Source organism: Lasioglossum baleicum, chromosome 1 (assembly GCF_051020765.1).
Source record: "Lasioglossum baleicum chromosome 1, iyLasBale1, whole genome shotgun sequence".
Lineage (NCBI taxonomy): Eukaryota > Metazoa > Arthropoda > Insecta > Hymenoptera > Halictidae > Lasioglossum > Lasioglossum baleicum.
The window spans coordinates 14484172-14505728 of NC_134929.1; the positions used below are offsets into that span (position 1 = coordinate 14484172).

At 35.1% G+C, this 21557-nt stretch overlaps 2 protein-coding genes and 1 non-coding gene across 10 annotated transcripts in view; 1 reads left to right on the forward strand and 2 right to left on the reverse strand.

Annotated features, from left to right (window-relative positions):
- Positions 1–21557, reverse strand: part of LOC143208911 (potassium channel subfamily K member 6) — a 482405-nt gene that overhangs the window by 334355 nt on the left and 126493 nt on the right. The window lies entirely within an intron of this gene.
- On the forward strand, positions 3679–3875 carry LOC143215358 (U2 spliceosomal RNA). Its single transcript, XR_013010362.1, has one exon. It is a non-coding gene; the product is annotated as a U2 spliceosomal RNA (small nuclear RNA).
- The window catches only part of LOC143208943 (uncharacterized), a 31225-nt gene continuing 20511 nt past the window's right edge, over positions 10844–21557 (reverse strand). Inside the window, exon 2 of the mRNA XM_076423959.1 lies at positions 10844–20617. Within this exon, the coding sequence (XP_076280074.1) occupies positions 20300–20617 (318 nt within the window). The 3' untranslated portion in view covers positions 10844–20299. The remainder of the gene's footprint in view (positions 20618–21557) is intronic.

Consider the following 21557-nt stretch of genomic DNA (forward strand, 5'->3'; position numbering starts at 1 on the left):
ATTAGTCTAGTTTGTTTCATTTTGTTCCGTAGCCGGCGCCCCTAGTCTTCGCAAATGGAAGGCTCTTGAGCTCTCGTTTCCTGTAACCTTTCCCGTAACTATCCAATTTTACACTGTTTCCCATATACAGGATAATTCACCTAACGCGACGACTTTAAATGTCTCGTAAACTATTAACCCTTTGCACTCGGACAACAGCTCTGAGGGGACATCGTAAATCTAGCAAACCACTCGAATAGACGCCTATTCTCATGGGACATAAATAGATTACTTAGGAACTATACCAGAGCATGGTTCCTCAAAATTTTCAATTCAAATTTCCATGAGAAGGCAATAATATTGCCTTTCTATTTATTGTTCTAAATTTTGTTTGGTGTCATTAGTTTTTTCGTAAGTGAACGCGTAAAGGTTGTATGAAGGTCAACTTCGTTTTCTTTTTTAATGGAATGATGCTGCATCCGCAGATGTCGAGCTGCATCCATTGATGTGTTAAAAAATACATTGACCTATGTCCCATTTAAAAAAACGAAGTTGACCTTCATATCACCTTTACTCGATGCCATTCAAATTTCCTCTGATACATTTTTTGGCATCAATAATAATAGCGAGAGAATCAAGATGGGGGTAAGACACCCTATATAAAAAGAATACACGATAATTATATTGATTGACATTGAAACGACCTTCGTTCAATAGTAATATTGCATATCTAAATAAAAATTGACGATGGAAAATGATGTATAATAAATCTGTAGACTGTAATGATATTTATATAATATACATACATATACAGTGAGTATGTATATAAAGTGTCTGTACACCTTTTAAAAATTAATAACTTTTTTATAATTCTACCAAACGACCTGATATTTTATAACCAATTAGAAGCATTGGTTTACGAAATGATATCCAAAAAGGGTTGTCCAAAAATTATAATTTACAAGGTTACATGCAAAAATAAAAAAGGCAGATTTTAAAACTTTTTTATTTGGGCCTTAATGAAAATTTGAAATATATGTTTTGTAAATCTATGTTAGTTGTACACATGTTGAACATTTCATCGAAATCTGTTGATGCAGGAAAAAACGACATGTATCGAAAGATGTACTATTTTGTAGATTTTAAGCAGAAACTGATCAAAAGTCGTGTAAAACTCCGATTTGCACCATTTTTAACCGCTTGTAGCTCGTGTGTATGTTAATCGATTACCATGAAATGTTCAGCATGTGTATAACTAACATAGATCTACAAAACATATATTTTAAATTTTCATTAAGGGCCTAAATAAAAAAGTTTTAAAAAATCCCTTTTCTATTTTTGCATGTAGCCTTGCAAGTTATAATTTTTGCTTCTAATTGATAAAAAGGTTATTAGTTTTTAAAAGGTGTACGAATACTTTGTACACTCACTGTAAATAACTATGAACCTAATATTACGAAATTTAATTTTTTTCTTTTGTAACCAATAAAATTAAGCATTGAAGTGAACGTAGGCATATAATAAAAAGAATGTTTTGTTCTCTTCTGTGAAATTATTAAGGATATAAGGAGGATCTAAATATTATACATATCGGTAAAGAAAGTCGAACGGCAAGGGGTTAAGGGTTCCTTTGACGCAATCGATCATATGCGAGATATTTTCCGTGTAACTCTCGTGGGCTCATGGGTTCTCGGCACTCAAGCGTGAAAGGAGAACCCGGGACAATCGTCTTCTTGGCGCAACAAAAGCAAGGCGAGTCGGAAATGTACTGGCTGATACGAGCGACGCAATAGCAGTTGCGGAACCACGGAGTGCTGTAGAATTCACACTAATGCCATTCAGTTACCTCGCTTGATACCCTGCTGTCCCATGCAACTAACAGTCGCAGCACTATGTCCGTTCCACCATCGGTCATTTTCTGCATGCAATATGCTTTTCAGAGCCGGCCCGAAAATCCCCTAAAATATTTCCTGCTTTCGACATATGCGGATATCATCGGCCAGACAATTTCAAGTGCCTATAAATCATATACGAAAAGCGAACACCATGTGCAACTTTAGTGCAAATATTGTTTTTGCCATTGTTTCCATTTTCATCAAACAATAATGTCCGATTTTTTGCAATGACATTAAACAATTTTGTACCCAATGTATTCTATCAACGAAAGTTTGTTGATTGTATTACGGTAAAAATAAGATATTATGGTCATTCACCTTTTGTCATTTACAAGATTGTTATCTTGATTTTGTAGTTCTTTTTTACCATCAACGACTCTGAAGTTAATTAATCACCACACATTTTGACCAAAAATCACATAAAAGTTATTTTTCCAGACATATAAAAGGAATACACGATAGTCGCGTTGGTTGACGTTGAAATATACTTTATTCGAAAGTAAAATTATATATCTAAATTAAAATTGAACATAGGATATTAACACTAAACGTACCAAGCTGTAAAAGCAAACAGGCACGTGGTTGCCTTATAAAAATGACAAGAATTAATTCATTTAGACTTTGCGCGGTCTTATTATAGTATGTGCTTTAATAAAGATATTTATTAAGTCATTTCTTATAAATGCATCTTTATAATTTCATTAATTGTGAAATAAAAAATCTAGAACTGGTCATTTGACCGGTTGTGGTACGATTAGTTAGGATTAGCTTTGTACCACAAAGTTTCTACAAAGCGGATCTTTATGCAAAATAAAAAATTTTCTAGCTGAATTACAACAATTTGGAGTAAATTAGATATTTATCTTCTTTCTTAATATGTTTGTGTTTTGTATTATTAAATTCTTCCAATGTTTTCACTGTTTTACATTACACCTACTCCTTTTTGTCATAAGTGCATAAAATCGGCTGTCTATTCATACATAATAAACCTATACACTGTAACAGCATTTCTTGATCGAAATGTGTTATAAGAGTGGCATTCTAAAATCGGACATTCCATATGCAACAACCTAATAGATAACATGTACCATCATAACAACTTTCCTTGAAATATCCATATTATTTCTGCAATGTGAAACCTATGAAGCACAAAATGCCGTTCAAAAGATAATTGATATCAGTAATATCAGAATCTGCAGTACTTATTTTAATCTTTCTAATGTCTATGAATGACAATTATTATACATGTAAAATTGTTATTATTAGTATTATTCAGGATATATTTTTGATTAGTACATAGTACATATGTATAAAAATTATTATATATACACAGGCATATGTTATTTGTTTATTGACGATGTCTATGTTTCACTTCACAGGCTTCACTTGATAAGTTACAATAGCAAATATCTATTTGATTCCAGGTCTGTAATAAACTATTTGGTGCAATCAATATTGTATTTTTTAAATAAATATTATATAAAATGATCCATATAAATGTATTCAAAACCCTGCCGCCTGATTCAATTTTTAAAAAAATTTGATTGTTCTTTATATTTACCAGAGTCATTGTCTTATGTGAATATATTATTAATTTCATTCAATTAGATTTCTCTTTAAAATTGTATTATTTGAGGACCCCAACTCTAGGACACCCAGACATTTGAAGGCGACCGGGCGACCGTTGCGTTGGGATCGAAAATTTTCCGGACCGACCGCTAGGTGGATCCTTCGGGCGAAACTTTTCTCGCTGCAGATTATGAGAGGTGTAGATGTTATAAGGGGTGTTAGATTTTGATTATGTATCGCTTCTCGGCCTTATGGCTAAGATCAAATGTGTAGTATCTGTTCTTATCAGCTTAATATCTGATACACTACCCATCGGGTAGTCAGAATATTAACTCGATTTTTTAAACTGGACGGAGTGTTTGTGGGGCTTGCCTCACCTCTGTCACGAGTCGACCTGGCATTGCAGTGCTGCTGGGATTCGGCTCTCATTAACTACTTAAAAATATAACTTATTATTATATTAGAAAAATTATTTAAATAACGATTCGAATAAAAGATAAAAAATTTTTATTCGGTATTTGAAGGTTCGAGTAAAAGTTGAAGTCGAGAATTCGTAATGGACTTTATCTTTTTATTCGAAGTTTTATTCGAACTTACAGAATTAGTTAAATGATCACTTGATTTTTTTTATATTTCTTTTTGAGTCATGCGTAATACGAATGAACCAATAAGAAAATTAATTCAGGACAGGATTGATACTAAAACCATTACGGTTTATAGTGCAATTGGGAAGCATGTATGTAGTTCACCCTTATGCCAATAACCAGGTTAAAAAAATAGCTTTTAACATTTTTGTTAATAATTTTTAATTTAAGAATTAATTTACATTTGCGGCATAAAAGCATTGAAACTGTAAATTGCAACGTCATTAAATATTGCTGACAATTTTGGTTACTGACATAAGGGTTGAACAATTTTGTTTAAAATCGGTAGCGGAGTTGGGCAAAATATGTAATTAGATACAAATTTCGGATCACGAATAATAGATACAAAATTTTTAATTAGTTACTCGAAGATTAGATCCAAAAGTATCTTGTATCCGACGTTTAATTAGATACATAAGGATCCGAAGCTACGGATACAAAAGTATCTAATTATTAAACGTCGGATACAAGATACTTTTTGATCCGAACCTCAAGATCACGAATATTAGTTATGTTTTAGTTGGATCCGGATTTAGATACTTTTGTACATAATATTTGTATAATAAATATGTACGACACATATTTTAATACATTCCACAGTACAAGAACGAAAACACATCATATTTTGTGGATTTGTGCAGCGAGCTTTCGTTTCCCCTGAAGGGAATAGACATTTTTATTCATTCAAAAAAAAAAAAGAACGAAACCCCTACCTCCGAGAATTCTACGTCCCCGAAGAACTGGTGATAAATACTGCCATCGCTCACATGAAACAGCCGATGCAAGATATTCTCCCAGGACCTTTTAACACAGAAGGAAAAACAGAAACATTTACAGAAGCGTTCATCGTTCTATCTTCACCGCGAATAGAAATCCTGGTTGCTGTGAGAGCCATTTAAGTTGTTACGAAGGCCCTTGCCTTTGGGATTTGATTCTGAAGCTCTGCCAGATCCTCCTTAGGAAATAGACAAAGCCAGAACAAATAATACAAAGTTACTTGCACTAATGTTCGGACACTATACTGCCCTCATATCTAAATTGATGTAAGAAAGTTGCCGCAAAATTAAATTCAAGGTCTTATTCTACTCATGACAAGGATAAAAAGATAGGAAACTCAATCATTCTCTTAAAATATTATGATAAAGTTTTTCCATTATTAAACTGATTTTATTTAAATTATATTGTCGATATATTTCACGCGCAAAGAAATAATTTCCAAGGGCTCCATTAACAGCTCGCTACACATATGACTAATAAATGAAAATATAATGTAAATAAACTGGATTTGATAATGTTAATAACTTCACAATCATTTTTTAAGAGAACGACCGAGGTTTGACCTATGGTCCTGTTGCTCTTTTTATCCTTATGATGAATAGAATACGATGCAATAATAAAAATCGTTGTGACCTTTCGACCTTGAAATTAAAGGTCTGGGTTAGGTTGAAATGGCAGATATTTTGGAACCTATTCATAGTACATAGTCATAAATTTACTGCAAATATTTATGCATTTATGAAGAAATTAGCTGGGTGAAATATAAAACAGTAATAGATTAGAAAAATCAATCAAAATATCATTATGATGTTTTCAATGTAAAAAATCTATTAAGAGATGCAATGAATTTTTATTTAACTCCTCGTGCCTGCAATTGGTGCAAAATATTCTTAATTTGCAAAAAGATCCATAAATATCTCTGAATTCCTCTCTCTCTATTCCTCTCTGAAGCATGGGAAGTTGAAGTCAACTTTCATTGTTTAAATGTAACGTAAGGTCTGGGTTAGGTAAATAATTTGAACAATTATTGATTAGAATATCTTCCAAAATTTTGCATGTATCGATGTAACTGTTTGACGATAACTGATTGGATTATCCACACAGGAAATGCGTTTGTGACGCTAACCCCTGGCATATGGCTATGCTCCTGCCATGTGTTATGTATGAATGCATTAACATAGTAATTCAGATCATTGTAATCATTGATTTAGGGAACTTCGATGAATATTTCAAGTAAAATAAACTGTCACCTGGCTCTTATCCTTGGAGTAGTACGACACTTTTTAATTCATACGGATTTTATGCAATTTATAATAAAAATAAGTGGACAGAATATAAAACAATACAAACATATAAAGAATTTTTTTTTAGATACCTTATGTATCTCACGATGAATACAAACATTTTTTATTTTGCATAAAGATCCGCAGTCTAATCATCACATCACGAAGATTTAATTGTTATGAAATAAAATAATTGTGACATACGTATTGTGCTTGCATAAGATATAGAACGTTTACTTAATTCCTCATTACCCAATGATTAACTGGTTACATTAGCAGCATTGCTGCATTAAACGGTTCATATATGTATAATAATAAAAAATTGTTGAAATTCCGAATAAATGTTCTCTTGCTATTATTATAAAGTAATGTAAAATGCTCCGTAGACCCAGTGTTAAATGTATGATACATAATACGGATCCGTTTAATTTTGCAAAGCTAATAGCGCTACTACGTAATGCCATAGATAGAAGTATATTGATAACAGAGATAAGAGATAACATTTCAATATTATGTAATTGAAACGTAGTATGTATGAAGTAAAACCTCGTAAGCAGCACCATAGTAATAGGGAATCGTCGAGCCAAGCCAGAGATGGGCAAAATTTTTATTTTAATAAAAATTCCGGGTACTGAATAAAAGATACAAAATTTTTATTCTTTATTCGGGGGCTTGAATAAAAAAGTAACTATTATTCAAAAATTATTAGAATAATTTTTTATTCACCGAGAATTTATTCAAGCTTAGAATAAAATTTTTATTCTTTATTCTTATTCTTTATTCTTATTCTTTTTTCTCGAAAATGAATAAATCCATGAATACTTTCGGCCAGCTCGAGGCTACAATGAACACGACCGACACCCGAGGGTCGAGCCCTGAGGCCTGAGCCCAGAACACAATAGTAGTGCAATAAACACGGCCCGACAATCCCCCGGCGAGCCAGGTAGCTCGGCATGAAACCGCTAAGGAGCGAATGGTGAACTTATTTATTTTCCGTGCTACCCTCACGAAAGTCACACGAGCCAATTCGTGGCGTTCTGCCGATTAAGAAAAGCCTAAACTCGACGGAATTAGGACCGTTTCTAGTGGTTTTATTCATTAAAGTATGCTCGAAATTTTTATTCTAATAATTTTCTGGCCATCACCGCGCTAGCGCGACGAAGCGACGGGGACTTGGGACGCCTTGGCCAAGTGGTGCAATAAACACGGCCCGAAAATCCCCCGGCGAGGCAGGTAGCTCGGCATGAAACCGCTAAGGAGCGAATGGTGAACTTATTTATTTTCCGTGCTATCCTCACGAAAGTCACACGAGCCAATTCGTGGCGTTCTGCCGATTAAGAAAAGCCTAAACTCGACGGAATTAGGACCGTTTCTAGTGGTTTTATTAATTAAAGTATGCTCGAAATTTTTATCCTAATAACTTTCTGCCCATCACCGTGATTGTCACCGGGATTGTCGGGCCGTGTTTATTGCACCACTTGGCCAAGGCGTCCCAAGTCCCCGTCGCTTCGTCGCGCTAGCGCGGTGATGGCCAGAGAATTATTAGAATAAAAATTTGGAGCATACTTTAATGAATAAAACCACTAGAAACGGTCCTAATTCCGTCGAGTTTAGGCTTTTCTTAATCGGCAGAACGCCACGAATTGGCTCGTGTGACTTTCGTGAGGGTAGCACGGAAAATAAATAAGTTCACCATTCGCTCCTTAGCGGTTTCATGCCGAGCTACCTGCCTCGCCGGGGGATTGTCGGGCCGTGTTTATTGCACCACTTGGCCAAGGCGTCCCAAGTCCCCGTCGCTTCGTCGCGCTAGCGCGGTGATGGCCAGAGAATTATTAGAATAAAAATTTCGAGCATACTTTAATGAATAAAACCACTAAAAACGGTCCTAATTCCGTCGAGTTTAGGCTTTTCTTAATCGGCAGAACGCCACGAATTGGCTCGTGTGACTTTCGTGAGGGTAGCACGGAAAATAAATAAGTTCACCATTCGCTCCTTAGCGGTTTCATGCCGAGCTACCTGCCTCGCCGGGGGATTGTCGGGCCGTGTTTATTGCACCACTTGGCCAAGGCGTCCCAAGTCCCCGTCGCTTCGTCGCGCTAGCGCGGTGATGGCCAGAGAATTATTAGAATAAAAATTTCGAGCATACTTTAATGAATAAAACCACTAAAAACGGTCCTAATTCCGTCGAGTTTAGGCTTTTCTTAATCGGCAGAACGCCACGAATTGGCTCGTGTGACTTTCGTGAGGGTAGCACGGAAAATAAATAAGTTCACCATTCGCTCCTTAGCGGTTTCATGCCGAGCTACCTGCCTCGCCGGGGGATTGTCGGGCCGTGTTTATTGCACCACTTGGCCAAGGCGTCCCAAGTCCCCGTCGCTTCGTCGCGCTAGCGCGGTGATGGCCAGAGAATTATTAGAATAAAAATTTCGAGCATACTTTAATTAATAAAACCACTAGAGGCGGTCCTAATTCCGTCGAGTTTAGGCTTTTCTTAATCGGCAGAACGCCACGAATTGGCTCGTGTGACTTTCGTGAGGGTAGCACGGAAAATAAATAAGTTCACCATTCGCTCCTTAGCGGTTTCATGCCGAGCTACCTGCCTCGCCGGGGGATTGTCGGGCCGTGTTTATTGCACCACTTGGCCAAGGCGTCCCAAGTCCCCGTCGCTTCGTCGCGCTAGCGCGGTGATGGCCAGAGAATTATTAGAATAAAAATTTCGAGCATACTTTAATGAATAAAACCACTAGAAACGGTCCTAATTCCGTCGGGTTTAGGCTTTTCTTAATCGGCAGAACGCCACGAATTGGCTCGTGTGACTTTCGTGCGGGTAGCGCGGAAAATAAATAAGTTCACCATTCGCTCCTTAGCGGTTTCATGCCGAGCTACCTGCCTCGCCGGGGGATTGTCGGGCCGTGTTTATTGCACCACTTGGCCAAGGCGTCCCAAGTCCCCGTCGCTTCGTCGCGCTAGCGCGGTGATGGCCAGAGAATTATTAGAATAAAAATTTCGAGCATACTTTAATTAATAAAACCACTAGAGGCGGTCCTAATTCCGTCGAGTTTAGGCTTTTCTTAATCGGCAGAACGCCACGAATTGGCTCGTGTGACTTTCGTGAGGGTAGCACGGAAAATAAATAAGTTCACCATTCGCTCCTTAGCGGTTTCATGCCGAGCTACCTGCCTCGCCGGGGGATTGTCGGGCCGTGTTTATTGCACCACTTGGCCAAGGCGTCCCAAGTCCCCGTCGCTTCGTCGCGCTAGCGCGGTGATGGCCAGAGAATTATTAGAATAAAAATTTCGAGCATACTTTAATGAATAAAACCACTAAAAACGGTCCTAATTCCGTCGAGTTTAGGCTTTTCTTAATCGGCAGAACGCCACGAATTGGCTCGTGTGACTTTCGTGAGGGTAGCACGGAAAATAAATAAGTTCACCATTCGCTCCTTAGCGGTTTCATGCCGAGCTACCTGCCTCGCCGGGGGATTGTCGGGCCGTGTTTATTGCACCACTTGGCCAAGGCGTCCCAAGTCCCCGTCGCTTCGTCGCGCTAGCGCGGTGATGGCCAGAGAATTATTAGAATAAAAATTTCGAGCATACTTTAATTAATAAAACCACTAGAGGCGGTCCTAATTCCGTCGAGTTTAGGCTTTTCTTAATCGGCAGAACGCCACGAATTGGCTCGTGTGACTTTCGTGAGGGTAGCACGGAAAATAAATAAGTTCACCATTCGCTCCTTAGCGGTTTCATGCCGAGCTACCTGCCTCGCCGGGGGATTGTCGGGCCGTGTTTATTGCACCACTTGGCCAAGGCGTCCCAAGTCCCCGTCGCTTCGTCGCGCTAGCGCGGTGATGGCCAGAGAATTATTAGAATAAAAATTTCGAGCATACTTTAATGAATAAAACCACTAAAAACGGTCCTAATTCCGTCGAGTTTAGGCTTTTCTTAATCGGCAGAACGCCACGAATTGGCTCGTGTGACTTTCGTGAGGGTAGCACGGAAAATAAATAAGTTCACCATTCGCTCCTTAGCGGTTTCATGCCGAGCTACCTGCCTCGCCGGGGGATTGTCGGGCCGTGTTTATTGCACCACTTGGCCAAGGCGTCCCAAGTCCCCGTCGCTTCGTCGCGCTAGCGCGGTGATGGCCAGAGAATTATTAGAATAAAAATTTCGAGCATACTTTAATGAATAAAACCACTAGAAACGGTCCTAATTCCGTCGAGTTTAGGCTTTTCTTAATCGGCAGAACGCCACGAATTGGCTTGTGTGACTTTCGTGAGGGTAGCACGGAAAATAAATAAGTTCACCATTCGCTCCTTAGCGGTTTCATGCCGAGCTACCTGGCTCGCCGGGGGATTGTCGGGCCGTGTTTATTGCACTACTATTGTGTTCTGGGCTCAGGCCTCAGGGCTCGACCCTCGGGCGTCGGTCGTGTTCATTGTAGCCTCGGGCTGGCCGAAAGTATTCATGGATTTATTCATTTTCGAGAAAAAAGAATAAGAATAAAGAATAAGAATAAAGAATAAAAATTTTATTCTATGCTTGAATAAATTCTCGGTGAATAAAAAATTATTCTAATAATTTTTGAATAATAGTTACTTTTTTATTCAAGCCCTCGAATAAAGAATAATAGTTATTTATCTTTTATTCAAAAATTTATTGAATAATTTTTTATTTGAATACTGCCCATCTCTGAGCCAAGCGAACTAATAACGTTTCGCTGCGACGTAACGTGGACGCCGAGTGTCAACAGCAAGGAGAACGCGAACCAATTAATGTACATTCATTGCCGCGGAATTCGGGAGTATGTAAACAAAAATCATGCAGCTTGTTCCGCTTCAATAGAAGCTCATAGAAACACGCTAGTCAAAAACATTTTGCGATTACACAACAGTGCAATTTATTCTTCCAATTTTCATTTCTCTTGAATTATTATTCTTAACCCTTGGCACTCGAGTGCTAAAAAATTGCTGTACTATTATTCAAAATATTGTTTACATTATTAAATATCTTGGAATGTAACCAGAGTTCGGCAAACATTTTATTGAAATAAAAATTTCGAAAAAAGTGGGTTCAAAACCTAATTTTTATGGGCGAAATTTTTATTGAAATAAAATTTTAGCAAAGGGTTAATTTTAGGACAATATTTTTAATAGAATCAATCCTTAAAAATTGAACCAATCGAGTTTGTATAGTTACAGGAGTTGTGACGTTTTATCCTCAGTTTATAATTCTATTGTACTACAATGAATAGTTAAGATGAAATATCTGTTGCTATTCTAATCTGTCTGAAATATTTATTGAGCTAGTTGCAAACTTATTGCCGACGGAACGCAATTTCGAATATAGGCGAGTTCTGCGATCTATTGTTTCTGTAGTCTATTATCGATCATGTTGGCGACATGGGAATGGTAATATGTCGTTAATGCTTCAGAATATAAATACGTTGGACGTCAAGTCTATTCTTATACCTTGCCCGCGGTACTATACATTGAACACAACTGGCAACGTAGTTATACTGTTTCGAAAATATTTTCATTAACTCCAGAATGAAAGGAACGTCTGGTAGCGAGGCGGGAGGTCAGCGTGGGGTCATTTTCATCGTGTACTGAAATTTTCGTAATATGTACTTTGGAACCAGTTTCTCCACCAAAATGGTATTTATTATAACCACTAACATTAGCTGTGCGTAACCGTAATACCGACTCGTGAAAATATTTGAACTCTTGCCATACGAAAATTTTAATGATATAATTATACAAGCCTCGGGGAAAAGTGTTTGATAAATTTTTAATACAGTAGCTAAGTGCAACTGTCTTAGATATATTCGTGAGATTGATAGATTAATTGTTAATAAAATGTGATTGCTAGACTGCGGACTTTATGCATTTATGACAAAAATGGGCACATACAATTTAAAGCAGAAGACATGTTAAAGTTAAAAATAATCATGGACATCAATGTATTTGTTCCAGCTTAATAGGATAATTAAAAGAAGAACACAATTTTTAATGTAGCTCCTGTGTCCTGCAATCAATGGGAACATTGTTTATTTTGTATAAAGATCCGCAGTATAGTGATTCCAAACCGTCATTTTAACTGTCAACTTGTTAAGTTATTAATTTATTTCATTTCTGGTAAAACGTTATCTAATCGGTGTTACTGTGACACATTCCTAACATAACGCTTTAAAAAACGATTGTTAATTTTATATGATGGAAATTACTAAAATGATGTTGACCAACTGAGAAACTTTCGAACAATTACACAGTGACGAGTCATCAAATTATTCGAGTCACAACGTGAAAAATATATTTATTTTCAATGTGATAGATAATGTTCCTCACAGTGTTGCCAAATGTATATTTTCAATTTGAAAACGCCAATATTTCATTAGGAAAAAAAAATTCGGTGTGGCTAGGGTTTTATTGAAAAATTACATGCATTGATTTGTGATCAGCCACTGTATCTCAAAATAATATAAGCTAACATAATTTTATTATCTAAGTACTGTGGTACAGTTTACAATACAGTTACAATACAGAAATCGATATTGTATTAATATATTGTAGAAATTGATATTTTAGCAAATAAATATTCTGTCAACTGGTATTGTATTAATATTGTATTGATATTGTCTTAATATTGTAACAATTAATATTTTAGCAAATAAATATTGTAGCAATTAATATTTTAGCAAATAAATATTGTGGCAATTAATATTGTAGCATATCCGAACACTAAATAAATTAAATTAAGTATAATACATGGGTAATATGATATCGATGTTTTGATAGCGAAATGATATCGACGTGAAAATACGTTGCTTCACACTTGAGGGTTCCTTCGTTGACGCTTCGCCAAGATTTAAAAGACAAATGTGAACAAAAGATGTAGAGGAAAGTGGTTATTCACGTTCGCCGACTCTTTCCCCGGTTTCAATAGCATGTATCGGGTGCAGTATCGATATCGTCGGGATTTTAGGTGCCAACTAGCTTCCCGAATTACCATTTAAACGGATTCAAATTGTTCCACAGCCCCCGTTGTTCATAGTCGAACTATCCTTTCACGGATTATAGGCTGACACGGGCTATGTTGTTTCTCTCGAATTTAGGGGATATCTACGCCACGAACCTTCCAGCACGTAAACTCAATCGTTTTTATGAGAATCAAGCGTAAACTAAATGTGGAGAGCTCAAAACTCAATCGGGGTACGCGTCTCTGAGCATGAAAACTAAGATAATTATGACTAAACAGACTGCGAATGTTTATACAATTTGCAATTTTTGTAATAAATGAGATAAAATAAATTATATATATACGAAATAAATGAAACCGTATTAAATTTTGTCGTATTTTAAATCCTAGCATTTGTTGAAAATGTTTAAAAGCCATAATTCCATAAAGATCCGCAGTCTAATTATGATCCTTAAAACTCACAAGGAGAGGTGTGACCAAAAAAAACCTTTTTGAAACGATTCTAGAGACAAAATGAGCAAACACCTGTCCCAGCATATTTACTTTTTTGCCGATACTCATTTTTTAAGAAATAAATTTAATATAAGATTTTTCGGTTCCTCTATATATAGTGTGTCCCACGTAACGTCACATTAATTTTTTTAAATGGCAATATATATTTTGTTTTGTATATGATATTATTGCTTATGTCAAGACAAGAGTTCAATAGCCTAGTATGTAAAGTCTTAACAGTAAGACCGGCTTAAGTTGTTGATATTTCTTCCGAGAGATCAATATCTCGACCAATGTCAACAACTCAAGCCTGCCTTACTGTTAAGGCATCACTAGTAAGGTTATGTCGAGATCATAGCATACTAGGTCGTTGAACTCGTCTTGATACGACGTAAGCGATATATACAGAAGAAATATATGGAATTTATTGAATAAGTATTATGATAACCAAAATCGCACTGCAAGAATAGTGTTTTAAGTTCGTTAATCTGATATTTATTGCAACTGTATGTTATTATTAGACAGCGAATCTTTATGCAAAATAAAAATATTCTACTTGAATTGCAAAAAACTAGAGTGAAAAAAATATGTACTTTCTTCCTTAATATGTTCAATAGGTTGCAAATAATGTAACAATATTTTTATATTCTTCTAATATTTTTACTGTTCACATGTACACCTACTCATTTTTATCTTAATATCACACACACATTAATATCATTTATATCATAATATCTGTGAAAATACATTATTTTAATATATATATAAAGATCGGTTGTAAACAAAATTAATAGATGATGTATCTGCGAGGTTCATTCATACAAATAAGACAATAAATCGTGACTGCAATATTGGTATTTTTTAAATTTTTTACACTTTTATATTATATTTTATGTTCAACATTTCAATTTTTGTAATTTTCCGAAAGGATGCAGGGAAATAGAAATGCAGTCGCTAAACCGTTGAGCTCACAGAAATAGTAGAATAGACAGCCAGGGGACAATTAGAGAGTTCCGGTAACGGCACAATATTGTTAAAAGTTTCTAATTGTGTCTAATTACCAGGGTGGTCATCGGTATGTGAGACTATTAGGAAATTTAAGTTCTGATGGTAATGTATGAATATTATATTAAGAGATAGTGCAGCCCATGAGATGAACTAGTTGTTTAGAGTTTCGGTAACGAATATCTTTCACAAAATAAACGTTGTTCTACTCCATCATAAATGTATAGAACCTCGCCAAAGTGGTTTCAAATATTAAGTAAAAATATCTCTAGCAAATTACTTCGAGTTTAATTGCTATACTATTATTTTTAAGCAATATCTCTCGCGTCACATTTTTCATTTGAAAATATTTTATACGTATTTAAAATTGATGAAGAATCCAAAATAAAGAACTAGAATGTCGGTGGTCATTGTACATAAATTGGATTGAAAATTAAACGACTTAATATTCACAGTAACATGTAATAATACAAATAATAGTACAAATAATTATGTTTATAAATTGTGTATTATTCATAATCACAATTCCTCATCAGTATTTGGGGTCTGATCATCATTACGACCAAAAGCAATATTAGTAATAAGTGAATAATGTGGCAAAAGACGAAGAATAGAATCCATGGTAATGAATAGAAACAATTTTTATTGTTTCTAATAAAATTATCAAATTTTAATGAGAATTTAAATTTATTTTGGTCTTAATCAAATCATTAAGTCGAGTCAAGCTGTCTTATTGAAATAAGTTAACAATTCCGCGAATTTTGCGTTTTAATGTGTGCCCCTATGTTTTAAAGTGATACTTTTGTTCTCATAATTAAATAATAAAGGTACGTATGTATATTGCAAGGTGAGATTAAATAACATTTTTGTATTAGCAGTGTACAGAAGAATTCAGAAAAAATGTAGTAATGTATGAAATTATCCCATAGATCATGGGAATTTCCTTGCACATTTTTAGGAGGTTAAACACGACATGAATTTTAAGTGCTTTATTTGAAATTTACTTCAAAGGATAGTTCCTTGACTGCTACTTATTTTACACAATTTTATTGAACTAAACAATAAAAAATTAGATGAATAAAGGAAGAATATGACGTCGTGTTAACTTTCCTACCAATTGAAGTTTCGAAAGACGAAAAATTCTTTCATGAAACTGTTAGCCATATATTGGTGACATTTATCTTATTAAAATAAGACCAAACGCGACACAATTCGGAGCATATTCAGTAAAACCTCCATTATCTATTATGATATGTAAACGGTGCAATCTAAAGCGATCCATATACAACAGAATCAATTATCCGAACACGTATGTACCACTGATTAATTCGGATAATTATCGAGGTTCTGCTATGTATATTGTGAATTAAAGGAGTAAATATCATCCAAAGTATGCCGTGTTTGGTGTCAGTTTAATCAGAGAAGTATCAGGGAAAGTTTCATAGAAAAATAATTGTAAACAAAAAAGTTTTATTATCGAATTAATATGCACGACGTGAAGGAACAAGGAACCGTGTCTGTAAACGATATAATTGTACTTATCGTTGGTACTTTTAGTAGTCTAAAAGTTTTACTTAAAATCACATAAACTGCACCCGGCATAGGGATCGAATTCGGCCGTTAGACTTGACTTGTACAGATCTTGAAAAAATATGTAAAAGCGAGACGGGCGACAAGAAATGGGGCGATCACGGAAGCGAAGATGTTCAAAATTTTCTTTATCGCTCCGGCAAATCCCGTAAATTTCGGAAGCTATTAAGTTTATCGGGATGGGTAAGAAGCTTCTAAGTTTTATAAATGGCGTGCGACCGGTCCGCCCCGCCGCGCCACGCCGCAGACTTTCGTGCAATCTACGAAAAGCGCTCGTTCTTCAATTCACTTAATTTTACCACCACACTGCGAACGGGGCAGCAAGTGTGTTGCAGCCTTTGCCGGGACGCGATCGATCGATATATCGTAATAGAAAACGATTCATCCGTCTTATCGTCATCCTCGTCTATCTAGGATCGCTGGCCACTGTGTGTCATTCAGTGGGGCATTGAAATCGTCCTGACAATGAGACCATCTAAATAACCAGTTTTTCCCAAGTGCCCGGTAAAATATTACCTTGTTATACATGGAGAAGAATGGAAAGAGTCGATATATACATTTTCGAGAGAAGAGATTGTGATTTGGATTCTATGCATTTAAAACAAAAATAAGTACATCAAATTTAAAACAGTAGACATTAAGAGAATTTAAGGACGTAGATAGTATTATTTTCAACGGATCAAAATTATTGAAGCAAGAAAAACAGTTCTATATATGTAAATACGTACTGTTTCTTATAATCGATGTAGAACATTTTTATTTTATAACATTACTATACAGACAACATTATCTCTCAAATTGTCAATAAATATATTTTCCATGAGTCTAATAGTCCGATTAATTATTATATATTTTCTTTGGCCACGAGAATTCAAATTAAATACAAAATTAAGAATTGCATACAAAAAATACTTTGAAGTGTGTATGCTCGAATGATTAATATCACTTGTATTTGTATACATTGACGAGTTTACATAAAACAATCAATTTTTTTAAACTGAAAGTGCAGTTGTACTACATTTTTTTTTTATTTTAAACAAAGAATGTTTACCAAAAAAATCATTTTTTAATAAAAATCAATTTATTTTGTACAAATCTGACAATTACTTACTTTTGTCGGCTGTTATGTCAATTAAAATACACGATTGATTGTTAAATATTTAAATACTACAGACTGACGCTTTAATATAATGTTTTTTTATAAAAGTGAATCACATTTTTATCTACATTTTCCAACGTTTATGTCCGTTTTTGAATTTATCACGTCAACGGACGCGTTACTTTTTCATTGTTACTTTCATTCCCATTGTTTCCGTTGACTGAAACTGAAACTCGTGAAATTTAATTTCTGCTCCCATCAGGTGAACTGATCTGATACCCCTTATATTGAAAATATTTTATTCGACACGGTAGATTTTAAAAATATCGTTTTACTTTAAAATACCGAAAATACTGGATTTATTTTGAAATATAGCCAGCATTGATTATGTGTTCACAAAGGAGTAACCGAACGGTGAAAACCTCGTACGTACGATATAGTTCTTTGTTCCGTGCCAGTGGTCGTACTTGAACTAAAAATAAATTTACTTTTACGAATATTATGGTTTTACAGTATAATAATACGATTTATGTTTTCGGATTATTTGGTTTTGTTAAGAATGAAATGTGAAATACATATGATATTATCAATACAAGAAAAACGTATTTCTATATTAGTAATAGAAATTTCGCTTCGGACATGCTCTTCTTTAATCCCCCGTATGCTATGACCAGTGTTAGGCAATAAATAAATTTATTTAAATATAAATTTAAATAAAAAGTTATTTTTTATTTGGATATTCAAATAAAAAGCAAAAATAATTATTTATTGAATTATTTGAGCATGTCTAAATAGAATTATTTAAAATAATAAAGTTAATTGTTATTTACAAATGCAATTTCAATTATTATTTGTATTGACAAATGTGCAGACAAAAAACGCGCACGTGATCATTGTATATGCCAAATACAAAAAATAAGAGAAGATCAAAAACTATTTATTTGTTTCCACCTCAATCCAAATAATAAATAATCTTTTATTTGCAAATAAGAATTAATAAATAGATAACTTTTGGAATTATTTAAATTACTTTTATTTAGATAAAAGGTTTAGTTATTATTTGAAATTAAAATCACACGTTTATTTATTATTTAATTATTTATTATTTGAAATAAAATTTGCCCAACACTGGCTATGGCATAGAGATTATGAAGAAGTTGCAAAATATGAAAGAAAACCTCATGTCCCCTCTTACACATAAGAATATTAATCACATAAAATACTAACGTAAAGTACATATAGGTACTTACAAATTTTTCAGAATCTTCTGCTCCTCTGTATTTTCCACTCCATTTATGCGAATATGTCTCAATAACAGTGAAGCACAAAACACGACACGTCTACAGAATCATCACAGCGTGTCGTGACAGCAAACGAGAAGAAGTTACACCGGCCACAATCAAAATAGTATTGCGAATGTCACCTCGGTTTCTTCGTGACTGGTAAGGGTTGACTTAGGTGGGGTGGGGAATGGTTAAAAGGACTTTAGGTTGAGGAGTGGGAAACTGTCAAAGAAATTCCTTTCTGTATTGTCTTCGGTCGTCAATGGCGTGACTTATAATTGTATGTCCGCTTCGGTGGGTCTGTCGCACGTGTTATCCATCTGTCGGAGTTGAAGTTGTCGAAACGCGGTGGTTGTAAAATAATTAATCGGCCCATTCGGACCCATTTAAACAGAATTTCCCTTTTCCCGCTCTCTAATGTCCTTGAGGACAGTCAGGGCCCCGCTTTTTGCATTTCTCCTGACAGCTTATTCGGACCCCACTCGCATGTGCTTTTTGCCTGCTATAACGTCCTTTTCGGGTACACTTCCGCTCTTTATATGTAAGTACTGATGCCGTTGGAGTCGACGTGTGTGTCGCGCATTTTTATTTCAATAAATAAAATATATTTCGTGTGTTGCGCTCCCCGTATAATTACTAGACAGCGGATCTTTATGCAAAACAAAAATTTTGCACCTCAATTGCAACAAACCGGAATACAATAAATCCTTTATAGACGCAATAATTTCTATACAATAGATGCGACCAAGAATATCCCCCTAACTTCGTAATCTGATCTCAGCTTGGTATATCGGTGTGAACCACTACTAACGCGAGGCGGAGAGTCGCAGTCGCCGGCACAATTCAAACGCCCGTGCGTCATCACAATGTAACACCAATATTTAATCTTCTTTATTTCTAATTATTTTTTTATGGAACTTCCATCAACATATTCGTGGAGTTTTTCTATTGCAGAATGATACCAAACACGATATAATTTCAACTGTATTTAGTGGTTTAATTGACGATGAACGTTTCGGGCGCAAGGAAGGACAGCGTATCGGAAAGAAAGAGACGCGGACAGTTGTCGTCGCCGGAACTGTTCAAACGCCCGCACTTGGTCTCTCTTTACATGCGCTGTCCTTGTCTACGTTTGGCTCGACCTTTGGAGATAAAAAATAGCTACTCTATACTCTATACGATAGATGCGACCAAATCCCCCCGAGGCTGTCGCGTCTATAGAGGATTTACTGTAACATAGAAATTAATTTTCTCTCTTAATATGTTCAATAGGCTAAAAACAATATAAAAGTGTTTTTAAATTCTTCCACTATTTCTACTGTTTTAAATTACAGCTACTCATTTTCGCCAAAAACTCATAAAATCCGCAGTCTAGTAATTACATCACGCAAACCATGACCTATTAATCTCATAATTTTTATTGTAATAATATCTCTCTTGGGACTTGTAGATACGTTTTACAATACTATCGATATACTATAGTTTTCATTATAAGTAGCAAGAATACAATTTTTTTAAAGAACCAAAGACCTAACATACATAATTGTCTAATAATACGGACTTGAAACGTTGCGAACTAATCCTGAGATTATTACATCTTCCAAAGTGTATACAATCTTAGAAACCTATGCTATATGATAGCTAAGAAAGTGATTGTTACATAGCATTTTAGGGTCGTATTATGTGTGATTTTCGAAAATTCGGTGTTACTAATTTTCGTCAATATTGCGTAAAGTGTCTGTTAAGCTAAAGGTGGAGGAAAGTAACGGTGATTTGGCTTTCCCAAGTCGTTTCATTCTTGGGGAATTTTTATTAAATTTTCTCGAATTTCTCTGACCGCCCAGAGGTACCATTTTCCGAGGCGAATCCGTGTTAGATTTCATATGCGTGGGAGGTAATGGTAATTTAGCAAATCTCAAGGCGATGCGATTCGCACGATCCAATTCGTCACCCATGGGCAGGAAATATTGGCCTCGGTATCTCCTTAAAATACCATATTCTACGCCCCTTTGCAGAGCTGCTTTTACCTGCAATTATTAATGCTGAACGTCAGGATTGTTATCAGTAAATATTTTGTTATTATCTGTACTCCGCGTGTGGCGTGAAAAATTTCAATTAAATTAAACCCCATAGAATAAAGTATTCCTACATACACGAGGCTCAAATGTTAATTTGTATAAATGAACATTATTTAACGAACTCTTAACTGCAAGTCACTTCTTTTCTGTTTCGAATTAGTACATTAATGCTTTTAACTCCGTTGCAAGAATACGAGATTTTGCTTCAAGATCCTGACAAATCTAATGAACCAGAATTTATTTAATTTTTACTTTCATTCAAATAATTTAGTTTAGCGAAATGTACATATAAACTGTATCAATGTAAATGTCATAAATATTTATTTTATTTGTATAATATATTTTAAATAGGGTTATTTATTTACCAGTTAAAGTTTTGTCATTGTTTCACTGTACGAATAGCTTGCAAAATAATAACTTAAAAATGTAGAGCAAGACTTTTTTGTCATTTTTGGAAATATCCACGTTGAACATTTATCAGAAATTCGTGTATTCAACCTCGCGAAGAAGTAGAAACAAAAAGTGATGAACAGGCAAGCTATACAAGTTCCGTTCAATAGGTTCCGAACTCAGTCGAAATTGAAAAGCTTCATTTTTTCGAGAAGGAGGCAAGCTACCGAAACATTTTATTCTCCATTTTCAATTGATTTTTTCATAGAATCGCCATTCTTTTTATGCAAAAAAGTAGTAGAAAAGTATTTTCAGAAATACATTCTATAAATTTATGCATCTCAATAGTGTACGAGTCCGTAAATATTAGGTTAATTTTGGTATTATTTCAGCCTATAGTAGGTTATTATAGCTACTAGTTCACACTGATGTTAAACAAAGAAGCTAATATGATATGGATACAGTAGAGCCTTGATCTAAGAAAACTCCAGGGGTCCAT